This window comes from Orycteropus afer, unplaced genomic scaffold (assembly GCF_000298275.1).
Source record: "Orycteropus afer afer isolate SDZICR_OR568_19922 unplaced genomic scaffold, OryAfe1.0 scaffold00077, whole genome shotgun sequence".
Lineage (NCBI taxonomy): Eukaryota > Metazoa > Chordata > Mammalia > Tubulidentata > Orycteropodidae > Orycteropus > Orycteropus afer.
Window position 1 is genome coordinate 7,417,795 of NW_006921664.1, and position 20,010 is coordinate 7,437,804.

General features: G+C 40.3%; 1 protein-coding gene across 1 annotated transcript in view; it reads left to right on the forward strand.

The window, feature by feature from the left end:
- GLI3 (GLI family zinc finger 3) overlaps window positions 1-20,010 on the forward strand; it is a 365,028-nt gene that overhangs the window by 273,780 nt on the left and 71,238 nt on the right. Inside the window, exons 7-8 of the mRNA XM_007941238.2 lie at window positions 12,662-12,875; window positions 14,406-14,519. Of these exons, the coding sequence (XP_007939429.1) occupies window positions 12,662-12,875; window positions 14,406-14,519 (328 nt within the window). The remainder of the gene's footprint in view (window positions 1-12,661; window positions 12,876-14,405; window positions 14,520-20,010) is intronic.

The window sequence follows — 20,010 nt, forward strand, 5'->3', positions numbered from 1 at the left end:
TAGCCTAAACGGACTATTCCTAAAGGTGCGCGGTAATGTACCAAACAGTGTTTCTTTGCTATTCATAAGGTTTTCCCTGGCCAATTCTTTCAGAAGTGGATGGCCTCTTCCTTCTTCCTAGTCTGTCTCAGTCTATAAGCTGGGCTGTAACCTGTGCACCATGTACATTTTGCTGGGTTTTAAACACCAGAGGCTCAGCGTCAAAACTCACGTCTACATGTCACCACAGTAGGACAAACCGACAGACAAGTTTGTCTTGCTGTTGGAGACCTCTTGTATCACCCTCACCTGGGTCTCTGTGGCTGACTGTTCCTCTGTCTGGCTTCCTGTTTTTTAATCCCCTTTCTCCTGCTCTTCTGGCCTGCTGCTTTGGGCGTCCCTGATTTGACCCACTCTCTATAGTTAAGGCTAATGTTACAAATACCAAATTAATAGCATTAAATGAAAAATACCTTTACTGATACCATTTTCCTGAACATTGAACCACCAATGGAAGAGAAGGTATTTAATGTGACCTTCATCTTCTTGTAGTCTTTGGGAAAATCTAAAAGGAACAAATAAATGAATAAGCCATTAATTTCTGACCCACCTATTACAGCTCTCTGACTTCCTATTTCATGGCCAAAATAAAGATGTTTTCATATTTGTGGTTTTAAGTCTGGCATGACCAGGAAAGAAATCTCAGTGAAAATGACATTTCACTCCTGAGGATCAACTTTGAGCTAAACAATAGACAGGCCTAGAAGGTGAATAATAATACCAGGGAGGAGCTTACTCATCTGTACAACCAACCATATGAGACCAAAAGGATGGCATTTGCCCAAAAACAGCTGAAAAGTTAGGTAGGGCCAGGAAAGAAGGATAAGTGGAAATGGGGAACCTAGAGAGGAAGGGGCAATAATAGTCCCATTACACTGAAGGGATTGCAACCAATGTCACGAAACAAAATGTGTATAAATTGTTGAATGGGAAACTAATTTGCTCTGTAAACTTTCACCCAAACTACAATAGAAACTTCAAAAAGAAAATGACATTTCATCTTCTACAGCACCTTCTCAGGTGGGTACAGAGAGCTATAACTTTACAGGTCAGTGCATGTTTTCCCTTTGGCAACAAGCTGTCAGGTATTGAAAGCAAGCCATGTTTCTGCAGTGTGCTTTGTCACCCTTAGCCACAATAAGACCCCAGGGGAAGATGAATCTGGGAAATCTTTTGAGGCTACTGGAGGCCAGGTACAAACTATCCTGGCCTCTACCGTTTTGGCTGTGTGCTGTTGCCAAATGTAAAGATCTTGTTTATATTAGAGAAACAATGTGAAACTGAGTTGGGAGACATAGCGAAGAATAGATGAATACAGTGACAGATTACCAGTGTCTTTATAATTCTCTGATTCTATCTTCAAAAAGTTATTAGACAAACTTCTCTTTCCCCAATATCAGTAAAACTAAATACTACTAATTCAAAAAGATAGTTCTTGTTTCCTCTCAGCTGTGGTAGTAGTTTTACATAGTGCTTCATTTAATTAATTACTCATTGATTCCTAAAATACTTGACAAAATATTGAACTATTTAATTGTCATCGTGCTGGGCATGGGGGCTATAGTAGTGAATAGACAGGCATGACCCTGACCCTCAGGAAACTAGCTAACTCATGGAGTGAAAAGTCTTGGAGACAGTATTAATGAATAAATGAATGAATGAATGGGCTGGTCAGGATCCTGGTCAGTGCAGTGAAAGAATAGCAGAGAGATGGCCTAATTCAAGTGGGCTTATCAGGGAGCTGAGAGCCAGAGGATGATGACAGGCCACCATGGAAGAGCTTTCTACAACTTTCTAAGAACAACAACAAGCAAATGAAGGCCTTGAGATGGGAAGAGTAGAGGGTATTTGAGGAACTGTCAGCCAGCCACAGCAGTAGATAACACCAAAGGGAAGGTTATCAAGGCAGAAAGTTAGAGACGTGGGCAAGGGCTAAATTATGCCTGAGTATGTCGCTATGAGTCAGAATCGACTCGATGGCAGTAGGTTTAGTTTGGTTTGTTTTATGGTGGACCATTAATCTGATAGCAATAGGAAACCTTGGAGGCTCACAATGAGGTTATATTATTTTACATATAAGGAAGCTGATGGTCAGAAAGGTTAGTGGACTGAATCAAAGGCATTCAACTACTATAAAGTGGCAGAACCACAAATTCAACCTGGTGGGTCTAACTCCAAGATTACTATTTTTTGTCTACCAGGCCACACCTCTTACTCTCCCACAAATCCTTACTTGGGAAGCATAACTAATGGGATTGGTGATAAATGCTATTTATAATGAATAAATAATAATAATAATACCTGATGATGTTAAAAAAACTGGTTATACTTATATTAGTATATGATTTTTGTAACCATATTTATATCATTGATCAGTTACAAAATGTGAGTGCTTCGAGCCACATTTCTCTGGAGAGTTTGTCACTGAATTCATGTTCATGAAAGTCTTAGTGCTTAATGGCAAGTAGATTTTTTAGCTTTTAAGAACACTTTCATAATATAAAGCTAATAGCTCTGGTGGCATAGTGCCTAAGGCACTTGACTACTAACCAGAGGCTGGGGGTTCAAACCCACCAGCCACTCCTCGGAAGGAAGATGGGGCAACCTACTTCCGTAGTGATACTGCCTTGGAAACCCAAGGAGCGGTCACTATGAGTCAGGTCCGACTCGACAGCACATAACAACAACAACAACAACAGCTCTGGTGGCATAGTGCCTAAGGCTGCTAACCAGAAGGCTGGCGGTTCAAACCCACCAGCCACTCCTTGGAAGGAAGACTGGGTAATCTACTTCCATAGCGATACTACCTCGAAAACCCAAGGAGGGGTCTCTGAGTCAGATTCAGCTAGATGGCAGTGAGGTTTTTTTTTTTTTTTGGTTTTAATGTATTTTTGTTGAAAGCATTACTCAGAGAATACATAGGCCTGCATGCAAATGCTATAATACTCATTTTGTGAGTGTGTTATTTGGGTGCCATTTCTTCTGAGGCTGGACTGGTTTTTCTACTAAATTTGTACTGGGAACTGTTGTGAAAGGTTTATTGTTTACTGTCAAGTAGAAACAAACACATGCACATATGCCCCTATGTTCACACACACAAATAATGATAGCTATTAGCCCATTCTTTGCAAAACTGGAAAAATCGCTCTTAATTTGAATTGGAGCTGTTGTGTGGTAAATTCCACAGCTGTAACCAGAAACTGGGTGACCTTGTTAGTAAAACAGCCACAAAATAGCCACAAAATTTCATTTTGATTAGAATGCCTTTCCCCTTCCCTTTTCCCTTAAAGCCAATTTCTCAAATCGTTAAGCACTCTTGTAAACTCAATGTTGACTATTGCCTTGATGCAACGTTAACTGATTTTTACCTCCAATAACAGTTTCATGGGAGAAGGAAGGGACAAGGGATACTGGAAAGTAAATATTATTGTCATTTGGTTCTTCAGCATGGAAAACTGGATTTATTGCAGCATTAAGTTCCTTAACCCATTGCCCTTACTTGAAAAAATGCATCATAATAGAATCATTCAAGTTTCTTTTAAATGAGTTTTCAATATTGTGTCCCATTGGGAGCTCTGGTAGCATAGTGCCTAAGGCACTTGACTGCTAACCAGAAGGCTGGGGGTTCAAACCCACCAGCCACTCCTCAGAAGGAAGATGGGGCAATCTACTTCCATAGTGATACTGCCTTGGAAACCCAAGGAGGGGTCGCTATGAGTCGGGTCCGACTCGACAGCAAATAACAACAACAACAACATAGGACAACATTAAACACCAGGGCAATTGCAAAAAAGTAAGTGTTTATAGGTGGCCAGAAGGAAATTGGAGTTAATTTTATATTTAAAGCAGGACATTGTGCAAGAATTCAAAGATGCCTCATATTTTTACTCTTTATATATGATTCCAGAAAGCACTAAAGAGATGGTGTCCTTGTGATTGACGTCTTCCCCATTGCCACCCACACCAGGGCCCAGTGGGTTTAGTCCTTTGATAATCACAGGGCATTCCAGACCATTGAGGCATTCCCTAGATGACTCTGGGAGCCAGTGGATCTCTCCATGGAAGCAAATATAAATAACACACTGTGTAGAGTGCTGTTCAGTTACATACATTCTCTTCACCCCATATATATTATACATTGGCACAAAGAACCTGGCACTGTGCTTAAGCGAAGAGGAGTTATTCCATGGCAATTTTTAGGAAATACTATTATTCTAGGGAAGGTTAAAATGCCATGTGAATTAAAGTCACTAAACGAACAAGATGGAAAGTTTTCCTTTCAGTGTACAGTGCTGAGTCATCCATCCACTTGCCATCTTTCTTATTATTCCTCAGTTTGTTTTCTTTCTTTCTTATTTAAAATAGTCCTCTTCAATATTGTAATTAGCCCTATTTGCCCTTTCCAGTATAAAGGACTGCAGCCAGCCAAACTATGCAGCTTTATTTTCTCGTCCCATTATTAAGTAACCCACCCTATTGTCTACCCTCTCACCCCCTGACAGATACAGAATTCCTGAAGCATTTTTAAAACATATTATGGGTTTTTCTTATATGCTATTTTAATTGGGTTTTATCCATTTGATTTGAATATTAATGAAGGCATTTGACTGCTAACCAGAAGGCTGGCGGTTCAAATCCAGCAGCCACTGCCCGGAAGGAAGATTGAGAAATCTACTTCCGTAATGATACTGCCTCGGAAACCCAAGGAGGGGTCGTTATGAGTCGAATCCAACTGGATGGCAAGGAGTTTGGTTTGTTTATTTTGTGTGTTTAGTAGGGTTGAATGAATGTTTAATGAGTGATTTTCTAGAATATGAACTTTGAGTGTCCCCACTTACATCTCATTACAGGATTTAAATACAAATTTGATTTACAGATTTATCACAAGGCTTTCCGTACATGGTATGAAAAAGTAATATTTGTTGTGAAACTCAAACATGATTATAAATTCCAAAGTTTTATTATAATTAAAAAATTATTACATAAATATTGATGTATTAAAAATGTATTGATTATAATTAATGTGTATCTTTCTGGTTACGAATGATTATTTTATTCTTTGGAAATACAAATGGGATATGCACAAAGTAGAAGTGTAGCATGTGGGTTTTATGACATTTATCTTAGTTGATCAAAATCCTCCCTATATATTTATTCCCCAATTTTTAGCCAAAATGGGGATAGTTGTTAAGGTTCCCAGTCAAGAGGACTTTGAGATAACCAAAACAAAACCCACTGCCATGGGGTCGATTCCAACTCATAGCGATCCCGTTGGGTTTCTAAGTCAGTAAATCTTTACAGAAGTAGATTGCCCAGTCTTCCTTCCATGGAGTGGCTGGTGGGTTTGAACCTCCAGCCTTCTGGTTAGCAGTCAGATGAATTAGGCACTACACCAGCAGAGCTCCTTGACTTTGAGGTAAGTGGGGTGCTGTTTACTGCACTATTAAGGAACAAAGCACTGCTGAAATTGCCAAATTTGATCACTGTTTGCAAAAGAAGATTGACGGACCTTTACCTCTGATTATTGATAGAGAATAAATACATTTGAACCTTCTTAGAGACTCAGACTTTGCAATTTTATTTTAAAATCTTTGAGAAACAGAACTGTTTCCCATTTGGGCAGCAGTTAGCTGATCACTTTTAACTCAGCTCAGAGCTGAACGTCAAAGTGGAACTGACCATGAATAGTTATTTTTATTTCACTGTGCTCAGAATTCTGCATGAGTTACTGCGGACTGCATATTGCTACTTTAAAAATAGGTATTTTTAGAAACAAAAAAATACAATAGCCACAAATCTAGTGGGATGGATAGACATTATATTTGGTGGATGAGGACACCACACATACTACAGTCAAGTATCTAAAACCCACATCTTTTTTCATTTTCTTCTCTTTAAAAAAACATAAAGGGCAACTTTATATTTATATTAATTTATTTCGGCTGTGTAACTCTTGTCGTAGAAGAGTGTTTGTCAAAGTGTGCTCACTTGTCTCAAGAAGCTCCACCCAGCACTGCTGCTACCTTTGTCCTAGGGCAGACTTTAAGAATGTATGTGAGCCTAGTGACAGCTCCAGGAGGTCCTGTGATTGTTTAGCTCCGTATTTCTCAGACTCAACATTCCTTTTTCTTGTTCTTTGTGTTCCTTGGAGCTCTGTCTGAGGAGAGAGAATCATTATCTCTGGAAGCTCATGACCCCATTGGCACGCTTCTTGAGAAGATTTGGGTCATCTAACTCTTACTTCCTACCAACCTTACTGACTTAAGTATACGTTGACAGTTAGGAGTTGCAGATGAACAAGATGGAACATCTTACAAATGTTTGGCTTTTTAAAAATTGCCACATTGTTCATGTAGTCCTTTAGAAAAGATATGAAAGATAAAAATAGGTGTTTTTTTTTTAAATTATGCTTTATTAAATGTTGAATGAAGAGAATTCAAAACTCTGAATGTAAAGTTAATATCTTTTTAGATGATCTGTAAGAAAGAATAAGAATGAGCGGAAATGTGAAGGCCTTATGAACTAAGAAAGCTCAAACCATAAACCAAACCACTTGCTCTTGAGTTGATTCCGACTCATGGCAATCCTGTGTGCAGAGTAGAACTGCATTCTGTAGGGTTTGCAAAGCTGTGACCTTTTGGAAGCAGATCACCAGGCCTCTCTTCCAAGGCACTTCTATGTGGGCTCAAACCTCCAACTTTTGGGTTAGTAGTTGAATGCTTAACCATTTGTGCTACCAGAGAAAGATAAATAAGTGTGAAAGTGCCTGTGTTCTTCAGAGGAGATGTAGAGGTTTATAAAACTATTCAACAATATTGATGTTTTAAATTTATAGGAAATCATATGAATGAATACATGAGGTGTAGAACTATTTAGGAGTTTGTCGTCCCCCCCCCCCAGGGCCTCTGAAGAGTAGAATTTTCTGATCTCCATCATCAAGCCATGTCTATCCTCAGCTGCTGAAGTTCTGTACTAACTTTGCTTATGGAATACTGTTTCACAGACACTAAATTGTAGTTTCCAGAGGAAAACATATTTTTCTTTGAAGTGATTATGTTGAGCAGAATAGAAGGCCCCTGGTGGTGTAGTGGTTAACTGCTCAGCTGCTAACCCAAAGGTCAGTGGTTAGAACCCACCAGCTGCTCATTGGAAGATGGATGTGGCAGTGTGCTTCTGTAAAGATTATATCCTTGGTAACCCTATGGGGCATTTTTCTGTCCTATTATAGGGTTGCTGTGAATCAGAATCGACTCTACAGCAGTACTTGAGGGCAACTAATGTCCCTGTCCTAATTTTTCGAACCTGTGAATATGTTACCATATATGGCAAAAGGAACTTTGCAGGTGTGATTAGGTTAAGGGTCTTAAGATGGGAGATCATCCTTGAGGATCCCAGTGGGTCAGGTAATATCACAACGGGAGCAGGAGATTCTGAGAAGGAAATGTGGCAACAAAAGTAGAAGTTGGAATAATATGGGGCCATAAGCCAAGGAATGTGGGCATCCTGTAGCACCTGGAAGAGGTAAGGAACAGATTCTGCCCTAGCTCTTCCAGAAGGAGACAGCTCTGCCGACCCATTTACACCTCTGACCTCCAGAGCTATAAGATAATGTTTGTTATTTTACGTTTGTGGGAATTTGTGACAGCAACCATAGGAGGCTAATAGAACAAGGAAGAGATTCAGCGGTGAGTGCTTACTAAGTGACAGGCCAGGTTCTAGGTACCAGGGAGTCAGTAGTGAACAAGAGACCTGTACCCACCTTACCTGGAGCTCACATTCTGGAAGGAGAGAATATTATCTCAGACATTTCTGTGATGATAATAAAATTGTTAAATGTAGACAGTCATTGGGAGAGGAGGTGCATAGAGGCTGCTTGAGGTGGGAGCCTTGGTCTGAAAAGGCCTCTCTGAGGATGTTATATTTAAACTGGGACCTGAATGATGGGAGGTGTGATGGTTATGTTTGTGTGTCAACTTGGCTGGGCCTGGTTGAGTGGCTGGGCAGCTGGTGGTAGTTATTCTCCATGATGAGACTGGCAATCAGTTCCATGGTGGGATCCACCACAAGCAGCTAAGTAGCTGCCTTTAGGTTGTGGTCTGCTTCCTGTATTTAAGGAGAAGCTTTTAGAATGGTCTCTAGCCTATGGCATGCTTGGACCCTGCATGTAGCCGTGTCGTTGCTCAGCAGCCTGCTATACTCTGCCGACCTTGGGACTTAAAATGGACTTAAGGGCCTGCCGTGTGGCTCATCAGGACTGTGCCTTTTTCCTTGTCAACCTTGGGCTTCTCAGTCTCAGCAGCCAGTAGCTGTCTGAGTGAAGAAATGCCGCTAGCTCCAGTGGGCTGGGAGCAGGAGGCAGAGCTGGATCCCAAGGTTGAGGGGCTTTCACCCAGCCTCTAGAACCTGGAACTTTGAACTTGAACTTAAAGCCTCCAAATTGTGAGAGAATAAACTCCTGTTTGTTAAGGCCATCCCATGTGGTATATTATTGTCAGAGTGGCACTAGGTAACCAGAACAGGAGGGAATCAGGGTGCTAAAGTCTGAAAAAAAGGTTCCAGGAAGAAGATAGGTCAAGTCACCATAGTGACTTGTGCTGTCCTAAGAGGCAAGAGCTGCTTGGGATGCCTGACCCACCTCTGCTTAGGTTTAGTGAGTAGAAAGTAGTGGTGCTATTCTCTCATTTCCCACCCAAAATTCTTTAACCAGTTGCCATTGAGTCTATTACTTCTCTTACCCCATGTGTTAAAGGTAGAGCTGTGCTCTGTAGAGTTTTCCATGGTTGGTTTTTTGAGGGGGAGGGGTGCAGGGGAAGTAGATCACCAGGCCTTTATTTTGAGATGACTCTGGGTGAATTTGAACTTCTAAGTTTTCGATTAGCAGTCAAGTATGTTAACCATTTGCACCACCCAGAGACTTCTTAAGAGATTCCTTGCGTATGTTTTTCTTGCCCAGGAGAGCACGAGGGTGCACGTGGGAGGTGCAGTCTTCCAAGAAAGGGCATTGTTCCTCTTATTCTTAGTACTACTCTCCTATCCATAGTCCTTGGAAGGAAGATGGGGCAATCTACTTCCGTAGTGATACTGCCTCAGCAACCCAAGGAGGGGTTGCTATGAGTCGGGTCCGACTCGATGGTACATAACAACAATAACAATCCATAGTTGTCACCCATTACTTGCTATATCCTTAGAAAAATTGGCCTGAGCACTCTTAGGTAGTTTTTTGAGAGTAGGAGAAGGCCTGGCTCCTCAGTCTGGTCACTGATGCTGTGACAGAAGCAAGAACATTCTGCTTGTCACATCACGTCCTAAGTCAGCTCTGTAAACTGGGAGCCAAGTGGCTTTCCTTCCTGCAACACCTTGCAAAAGCCAATGGCAGCAGAAGGATCACAGCCAGCTCTTCTCCCAAGTCTGCTTGCAGAGAAGAGTGTGTTTCTGTTTCTGGTTCATTAGGGATATGCGGTGAATGCTGAAAATCATTCTTCCATCCTGCATCTTCTCATATCCCCCGGAGTCTAATAGTTGATGTAGATTTTACAGAATTGTTTGTTCCTGTCACCTGATTTCACCAGTGAAATAACACCCCAGAAAGGGGACATTACTAAAATGAGTTGAAAGACTTCACAGCCCTTTCCTGTGCTTGATAAAGTTGGGGAGAATGCACCATGGAGGACAAGGAAATGGTGTACCTGAGGAACTGTAGTAGGAATGCTAACCTTATTTAAAAAAAAATATATATAGACATTTTTTGGAGCAGCTTTAGGTTTGCGGAAAAAATGCAGACAAAGTAGAGTCAGTTCCTATATACTCTTTACCTGCCTGTAGATCGTTTTCCTTTTGTTAACATCTTACATTTCTTACAATTGATAAAAGAATGCTGATACATTATTGACTGAAGTCCATTGTTCACATAAAGCAAATGCATAATGTCATGTGTCCACTGTTAAAGTAAAAACCCACACTACAGAGTCAATTATAACTCATAGCAGCTCTGGTGGTTCTGCTGCTAACCAAAAGATTGGTGATTCAAACTCAACAGCCACTCCATTGGAGAAAGATGAGGCAACCTGCTTTCATAAAGATTTACAGCCTTGGAAACCCTGTGGGGTTCTACTCTATCCTATAGGGTTGCTATAAGTACCGTTACTGTATCATACTGTTAATACTGCACTGCACTGCCCTGAAAATGTCTCTGTGCTTCACCTAGTCATCGCTACCCTAAGTCTCATTTTGTCTTCTCTCCTACATCTTTTAAAAAGTAAAAATGTACTTAGCCTATGTGGCTATTAACATTTATAAATTACTTACATATAAAACCAAAGACATTTTCTGATTTGTGAAATGGTTTCTTTAATAGTCTTATTTCTTAATTAGGGTCTGATGACTCTTTAAACCCCAAAATATTGTGTCTCCCAATTAGAAGTGTAAATGACCCTAGAAGCTCCCTGCCTAAGCCCCACAGATAAGTATGAGTTCATGGAAGTCCAGAAGAGTGGACGGAGGTTCCTGCAAAGTCAGTGTGACATTATAATTATATGTGTAGTTGGTTTTGTTCTGTACTGTTTTGTTTTAATGAACAGACTAAGGTAGTTATACTTAGTAATACCCATTCACCAAAAGGAAAGGGGGGAGGTGTTAAATCATTGTGTTTTTTGATGAATGGCTTGTACACCATAAAATAAATTGGACAAACTGGCATAGAGCTCAGTGAACATGAAATCAGCTATTAGAAGAAAGCTTGTGAACAAATTCTGAGGCAGATATGCATCTTTTGATTAATGCCCTATCAATCATCCACACTGGCTACCTTACTAAGTCTTGCTGTAATCATTCATGGTTGCTTACGGAAATGCTGGCAGAAACTATAGCACTACAGAAGCAGAATATTACTACTGATTTCTCCCTAACTTACTGTGAACAATGACTGTTTTCACCATGTTTCTGCTTTCTTTTATTAAAGAAATACAATGCCAAATGAAAGGAGAGGTCCTCAAGCTCCGTGAAATTCTTCTAGGATATTCTTAATGATATTCAGTCTTAAATGGGCAAGCTATTTTAATGCAAGATTCTCTGTAGGAATAATTGTAATGTAATCCCATTGAAGGCGCCTTTTATGGATTGTAGTCAGATAGGCAAAATGTGGAGTCACATTAATGAACAGAGTATATCTTTGGAATTATTACTTAAACTTGTTGAAATGGTTTGGATTTTGTTATTGTAATTATAATAGTCTCAGTTAATGTGCTTAACAGCAATAGTAATTAACACACCAGATTGGAAATTTGCAAGAGTTCTACCTTTGACATTACAAGAAACTAATTCTTTCTGGGTATTACATAACAGGAAAGAGGTGGGGACAGATACATACATACTATATACAGAAACACACACACACACTATATACACACACACACACACACACACACATGTATATATACCAAATACCAAACTTGCTGCCATCGAGTTGGATCTGACTCATAGCGACCCCTTCTTGGGTTTCCAAGGCGGTATATCTACAGAAGTAAATCGCCCACTCCTTCCCAGGAGTGGCTGGTGGGTTTGAACTGCCAGCCTTCTGGTTAGCATTCAAATGTCTTAGGCACTATGCCACCAGAGCTCCCGTGTGTGTGTGTGTGTGTGTGTGTGTATTTTTACATATATAGATATATGTATTTTTATTCACTGATTTTTTTAAGAAATTTTCAGAATACAGTTACAGTTTTCAATGCATTTTTCAAGAGCCCACCATTCTTTCAAGAGGATTTCATTCCTAAGCTGTGTTGGCACAAAGAGCGATTGGCCCTGCCTACTAGTCAAGTAATCTTTAGGTAATATCACCACTTCTCAGAACTTACTGTAGCCTGGGAAGTCCTGGGGCATAATGAAGCAGTGACAGACATTAGCATGCATAATGGCCATTAATAGACATTTAATTCTGTTTAACTGGAAGAGGGAGCTGTGCTCTCCCATTGGAATATCCCTCTATCGAAGCACATTGATCACCGATTTCAGCAGGGAGAGGTTAATCCATCAGCTTCTGTAACCAGACGGCACTGATGAAAATTCTTTAGGTGGCATTCTGGATGAACCAAGCTTTCCATCTTTACAAACAAATGAGTGATATGACAAGCATGGTGTTCAAAACACATTTAACCAATTGATTTTCTTTCCTCTTGTAATAAGATCTGGAGACATATGAGCGTGCGCAGGGTGAGCCAAGATTAAAAGAATTGCTCCATGCACAGGAGCATACGGAAGTACAGAGCCAATAAAAGTCCTATAAAGCATGAGGTCCCCAGTCTCTTTTTTTTAATATAAAGTTTGTTATTGCAATAAATAGTTGTTATTGAACTGATGCCCTTTATTTCAGTTTTGCAGAATCTTTTCAGGTCTGTGTATGTGCACGTGCATGTATGTATCTCATCTTAGTAATCTTTCTCTTGGAAGTTCTCAAGATGTTTGCCAATAAGCATTTTGAACTTCTGAACTAAACTGACAGACTCAATATGATACAGGGTAGTAAGATTACAAGCATAAAGGTACAAACGTCGTGTACTTGGGACAGTCTCTTTAGTACAGGGTGAGTGATGCTCTCTCTCTTTTTTTTTAATCTCCCCAATTGCAGCCCTGCCTTGAGCTTCACCTACCCTTCTGCACCTGTATCACTCCATATGCATCAACAAATCTTAAGCCGACAGCAAACCTTGGGCTCAGCCTTTGGACATAGTCCTCCACTCATCCACCCTGCCCCAACTTTTCCAACACAGAGGCCTATTCCAGGAATCCCTACTGTTCTGAACCCCGTCCAGGTCAGCTCTGGCCCTTCGGAGTCCTCACAGGTAAGAGAGATATCTTGATCTCACCAGCTAATAGTAGCTGAAGCAAATAGAGGTTTATTTTCCTCACACAGGATGAAGTCTAGATGTAGACAGTTGCTCACATTTGTTGTGGAGCTCTAGTAGTGTAGTGGTTAAGACATTTGGCTTTTAACCAGAAGGAAGGTCAGTGGTTTGAACCCACTAGCTGCTTTCCAGAAGAAAGTATGAGGTGGTCTGCTTTGGTAAAGATTTATAGCCTTGACAACCCAGTGGGGGTCACTGTGAATCAGAATGGACTTGATGACATTGGGTTGGGTTTGGTTTGGAACATTTGTTAAATTGTTAAAAAATGCCTGTGTGGACACAGGCTCTTTCTGTTTTTCTACTTCTTGTTCACAAGATGGCTGACTCAGGGCCAGGCATCACAACACTTCTCAGGAAGTAAGCAGCAGCAAAACAGTGTAATACTGGTAATCATAGGGGAAAGCCATGCCACCATGTCTGCTCATTAATACCTATAGTACCTTGGTGCTCTGCAGTGTCCAGATGTGGGGCTTGTTTTCTAACGCACAGGTATATTATTCAGTTTTGATGAACATTTTGTGTATAAGCAGTCCCCAGGTTACGAACGTCCAACTTAAGAGACAACTCATACTTGCCCTTCAATGTTATGTAAATTTGCCCTCATTTTGAAATGATTGAACCAACCCCTACTTGCTACAATTCTTCGTCATAGTCATCCTCACTTGCTGCATGTGCAGATTTAAATCATTGAAAAGGCGTCTAGCCTTTTCTGGCACTGAAGTAAGGCATAAGGCTAAATAAGAACCATATGAACTTGTTCCGACTTACCTACAAATTCTTAAAGACACAGGAACAGATCTCATTCGTAACCTGGGAACTACCTACATATGCTCCTCATTAAACAATAGCTTCTCTCACCAGAGCCCTTTTATTCTAGCTGCTTGATAGGATTTCAGTCTGACAAGGTGCTGATTGTAAACCACACTCAGTCTAAATACAATATAATGAATGTGAAATATTCAGATTGCTCTCATCTGGTCACTGTCTACTCCTTCTGCTAGGACTCAGTTGGTACTTATGCTCATATGATGTGTAAGAGTAGGAATAACATTGTGTCTTCTGTTCTGATCCCCATACTGATAATGCTGAAAGAAGAGCCTGGATGCTCTAATTAAAGAACTTGGCAAACAGTGCATGTTAGTTTTCTGCCCCCCTCACAACTTTGTTCCTTTGAAAAACACTGTTGGAGCTTGTTAAAACCTAGGACCCCAGCTCTATTCTTCACACATTGAAAAACCATGAGGAGTTAATACCCTTGAGTTCAAAATGAGGAGCTGCCTCATGAATGTATTTTCTAGGCTTGAACACATTTTCTCAACTCTATTGCTGTGACCTTGGAACCTTATTAGAGTCATTGCTCTATTGCCAAAAAAAGGCTGCTTGTCCTGAGTTGCATATATTAATTATTCTGCCACTCATTGATCAAAACATAATTTTTCTCTCTGGCCCTGGAACTGTGACCAGCAGCACAAGCCCACAAGTGAGTCGGCCGTGAGCAGCACTGGCGATCCTATGCACAACAAGAGGTCCAAGATCAAACCTGACGAGGAGCTCCCCAGCCCTGGTGCACGGAGTCAACAGGTAGGGCACCAGGACAGGCCTGCTGCCTTTCATTACAGCATTTCCTCTTGCACTGTGTTGGTGGCCTTGACCTTGGCATTTGACAAAAAACAGTTATACAGTCTCACTCAATTTGTTTCTCTAGTTCAAAAGTAAACACAAAAATGTAAGAAGCTATGTGATGTATTGAGGTCCCTGGATTATGCAGACAATTAACACTCTTGGTTGTTAACTGGAAGGTTGGTGGTTCAAGTCCACCCAGAGGCTCTTTGGAAGAAAGACCTGGTGCTGTACTTCTGAAAAACGAGCCATTGAAAATCCCATGGAGTACAGTTGAACTGTGACACACAAAGATTCATCGTGAATTAGAACTGATTCCATGGCAGCCTGTTAAGTATATATTGTTTGTTGACAGTTTAGGAGGTTAGGCAACTAGTTTGTAGGTAAATGGTTAGGTTAATTTGTGATTAATCACAGATGTGACCAAGCTACCTTCAGTCCTTATCTCTGATTTTGGGACTAAATTGCTAAGTTCCTGGCCCTGAGGCAGAGCTGGGGTCCAACTAGTAATGTTCCCCCAGTGATCATGTTCTTGCCTTGCCAGTGTCTCTTACCAAGACAGCCTGGGGAGCAAAGAAGGATCAAGGTATATGACTCATCTTACTAAGGCTATGTGAGATTCTGGTTCCATACCCAAAACTGGAAAGGAAGAGTTTAGAAGTCTGGAGTCCATGAGAATTTGAACTAGTGTGTTAGATTCTTCTTGTAGTCACTGTTACCATCAGTTTAAACATTGGTAAATAGTACCCCAATACCATCTCATAGGGTTGTGGCTGGCTCAGGAAGGTGCTCCATAAATGTTAACTCACAGAAAGGGAAGTTGAACAAGAGCTTTATATTGCCAGTCATCTTCAAGTCAAATTCTCTTTTTAGCAAGAACTTTGAGGATGGAATGAATAGGTATCATGGGTTCTGAAATCCTTCCTTCCTCTTGCATTTCGCTAGTGAGTAACCTTGTTGGTTACACCTAAACACTTGTTTGCAGTTTTGTCATCTAGACTTGAATTAAGACCTCAATCTACATATCTAATTACCTTCTAGAATTCTGGAAATTCTTTTTATTTTCATTGCTGTGAAGTTGCTAAGACAAGGCCTCTGAACTTTAGATACTATGATTCTTAGGCTTTAGGCAACATATCTTGAGAGATCAAGAGTTGAACCTAAAGACAGCCATAGACAATCTGCAAGATGCCCCTCATCGCCTCTAGCAGGAGGGGAAGCAGAATTAGAAGTACTGGCAAACTAGTTCCCGGGATTGTAAAATATGAAGTTAAACAAATTAACAAACTGAAAAGAATAAAACCACTAACCCAAATAGAGGTTCCAGACTTAAGACTGTTGTAAAATGCTGTTGAGTGGATTCCTACTCCTAGCAACTCCACATGTTACTGAGTAGTATTGATTCATGGGTTTTCCTGGCTATACTCTACAAAGACAGATTACCATGGTACCATTGGGTTGGTTCAAACCACCAAGTATTAGGTTAGCAGTGGAGCACAAACCATTTGTGCCATCCAGGACCTTTGGGTGAAGACTACTTAACTTAATGTTTTTGCTTTTCTTAGGTTTTTGTTTGTTTGTTTTTGATGAAATTTTTCCTTATTTTCAGGTTTGTATTTAGGATAACAAAGTTTTGCCCCAATTCCTTTTTCATTTTTAACATAATTTTATTTATTTTGTTGTTGTTATTAAGAATATATATAGCAGACATATACCAGTTTCTGCATGTAATGTTTAGTGACATTGATTACATTCTTAGAGTTGTATAACCCTTTTACTGAGTTGTTCCTTTTCCATCATCATAAATTCTCAGTGCCCCCCAAGGTTCCTATCTAATCTTTCAAGTTGCTGTTGTGACTTAGATCCCATATAGTTCTTAAATGCTCAAGGCAGATATTTTTTTGCTAGTTAAGGTAAACTGTTGTTTGGTTTTAAGAAAACTTCAAGGGGTATTTTTACTTTATGGTTTAAGGATTATATCTGGGCAATGATTTCAGGGGTTCATCCAACCTCTGTGGCTTCAGGAAGTCTGGAGTCCATGAGAATTTGAAGTTCTGTGCTTCATTTTCTCTCTTTTGATTAGGATACTTCTATGGAATGTTTGACCAAAATGTTCGGTAATGGTAGCCAGGCAAGAGGCACTTGTTCAGGAAGGCTTTTGGCCACACATTCCATACCATCCTTCTACTCCTGACTCTCCTTCCTCTGTTATTTCAGGCGAACAGAGACAAATTATGCCTTGGATGGCTGCTTATAAGCTTTTAAGCCACTAAGCATTGAGCTCAGAGCGCTCATGATGCAATGGTTAAGGTGTTTGGCTGCTAACCAAAAGGTTGGCAATTTGAACCCACCAGCCATGGCAGAAAGATGAGGCAGTCTGCTTCTATAAAGATTTACAGCCTTGGAAACCCTGTGGGGGTCACTGTGAGTCAGAATTGATTTAATGGCAGTGAGTGTGCAGTCAACTGGGATGTCCCACGAAGTCATGACCCTAAACCTCCATACCAAGAAACCAAATCCTAGGAGATCTTTGGTTATTTATAATCAACCTTAGTAGCTACTCTTTCTTTTTTTTTATGCTCTCAATGTGCCTTTCTTTTTCTCTTTCTGTGTCTCTCCTCTCCCTCCCTCCCTCCTTTCTTCTTTTGTCATTATTGTAAATATATCTATCACATAACTTTTGCCAATTCAGCTTTTTACAGTATACAACTTATTGACAGCAATTACAACAATTGGCTGTGCAACCTTCCCCTTAAATGTGATTTTTCAATCATTGTTAACCTCCTGTTTTCTCCTTCCTCCTGCCTCTGGTAACCACTAATAAACTTTGGTCTCTGTACATTTGCCTTTTCTTGTCTTACTATATAAGTGAGGTCATACAATATTTGTCCTTCTGTAACTGACTTAATTTCACTCAGCACAGTGTCTTCCAGATCCATCCATATTATATCATGCATCAAGACTTCCATTTCTCCTACTAGCTGAGTAGCATTCCATTGTATATATGTACCATTTTGTTTATCCATTCATGTCTTAATGGGCATTTAGGTTGTTTCCCCCTTTTGGCTATTGTGAATAGTGCTGCAATGAATATTGGTGTACAATTCTCTGAGTCTCTGTCCTCAACTTTTTAATCATCATTATGGTATTTGGATTACTATTTTATATCACAAGTTAAAAATGTTGGAAGGAACATTTGGGCAATCTCAGAAGAAAAAATACACACAAATAATTCCATGTGTTTCACTTTCCTTTTTTTTTTTATTTTTTTTGTTAATATTTTATTGTCGTTCAAGTGAAATTTAGAGAGCAAATTAGTTTCCCACTCAGCAATTTATACATAGACTATTTCATGACATTGGTTGCATCTCTACAATGTGCCAGCACCCTCCCTATTTCCAGCTTGGGTTCCCATTTCTGTTCTACGAGTTTTCCTGCCCCTTTCTTCCTTCTTAACTTTGCTTTTGGGCAAATACTTCCCTTTTGGTCTCATGTAGTTGATTGTTCTGAGGAGCATGTTCTTCCCGGGTGTTACTTTTCAACTTTTAGGCCTTTTATGTGGCTGAAAGGTGATCTCCAGGAGTGGCTTCAATTTTAAATTATAAGATTGTCTAAGGACCACAGTATTGGGGGTTCCATCAGTAAATCTGGTCTTTTTTATGAATTTGAATTTTGTTCTACCTTTTCCTCCCACTCTATCCGATACCTTCTATCATGATGCTGGTCAGGGCAATTAATAGTGGTAACCATGTGTCATCTGTTGTTATTGTAGTTTTGTGCTGTTGAGTCGGCTCCAACTCATAGCAACCCTATGTGCAATAGAACAAAATACTGCCTGGTCCTGTGCCAGCCTTAGGATCCCTGCTGTATCTGAGCCCATCGTTGTAGCCACTGTGTCAGTCCATCTTGTTGAGGGCCTTCCCCTTCTTTGCTGACCCTCCACTTTACCAAACATGATGTCCTTCAAGGAATGGTTCCTTCTGACAACATGACCAGAGTAGGTGAGTTGAAGTCTGGCCATTCTCGCTTCCAAGGAGCATTCTGGCTGCACGTCTTCTAGGACAGATTTGTTATTTCTTCTGGCAGCCCATGGTATTCTCAGCATTCTTCGTCAATGCCACAACTCAAAATCATCAACTCTTCTTTGGTCCTCCTTATTTATTTTCCAGATTTCACATGCATATGAAGTGATTGAAAATACCATGGCTTGGGTAACAACTAGTTCCTCTGATCCCAGGTTAGTGGAGGCTGTCGGTCATGTGGTCCTTAGTCTTTTGGACTAATTATTGCCTTGAGTCATTGGTTTTCTTCACTGTTATTTGCTGTGGACAGAAAGAGACCAATAGTTGTAACTTGGATGGCTGTTCACAATTTTAAGACTCAATTGCTTGCTATTCACCAAAATAGGATGAAGAATATTGTCTTTGTGGACTGTGTTATGCCAGTTGACCTAGGTGTCCCCTGAAACTGTGGTCCTTAGCCCTCAAGCCAGAATCTCAGTCCTGGGAAGTATTTGGTTATGACTGAGAGGTTTTTATAACTGTGCTCCCCTCTGCACTCTGTTATCCAGATGAGCATATTTGCAGCCTATACAAATATATATCTAGGAATATCTGGAGCCAACCATATATATGTACATAAGTATACTCCCATATGTCCTCCCACACCTATATAACATACATACCTACCAGTGCATCTACTTGTGCATTAGTTTGTTTTTATTGTGGTTACAGGATTGTGTATGTTATAGCATGTACCATACTGTTGTGTTGTTGTTATGTGCCGTCGAGTCGGACCCGACTCATAGTGACCCTTCCTTGGGTTTCCGAGGCAGTATCTCTATGGAAGTAGATTGCCCCATCTTCCTTCCGAGGAGTGGCTGGTGGATTTGAACCGCCAGCCTTCCGGTTAGCAGTCAAGTACCTTAGCCACTATGCTACCAGAGCTCCCAGCATGTACCATACTTGGCCTTTATTCTTGTGACCTGCTAGTCTTCATTTACCTTGATCACATTGTGCTGATTTCCTCCATATTATACATTGCATTTCCTTTCTCCAGAATATACCACATTTTGTTTATCCATTCTTCTGTTGATGGACACTTAGGTTATATCCATCTTTTTGCTTTTGTGAATAATGCTAGAGTGAACAAGGGTGTGTCTATTTGTATCTTATTTCTCCAGGATATATATATAGGAGTGGAATTGTTTGATCATATAGTATTTCTAGTTCTAGCTTTTTGAGGAAGCACCATACTGTTTCATACAATGGCTGTATCATTTTACATGCCCACCAGCAGTGTGTATGAAGTTCTAATCTCCCCACAACCTTACCAGCAATTTTTTTTTTTTTTTTAATTAAATTTTTGGTCAGTGCTGTTGTTGCTGGTGTGGGATGGTATTTCATTGCTATTTTGACATTTCTCTAATGGATAATGATCATGAGCATTTGTT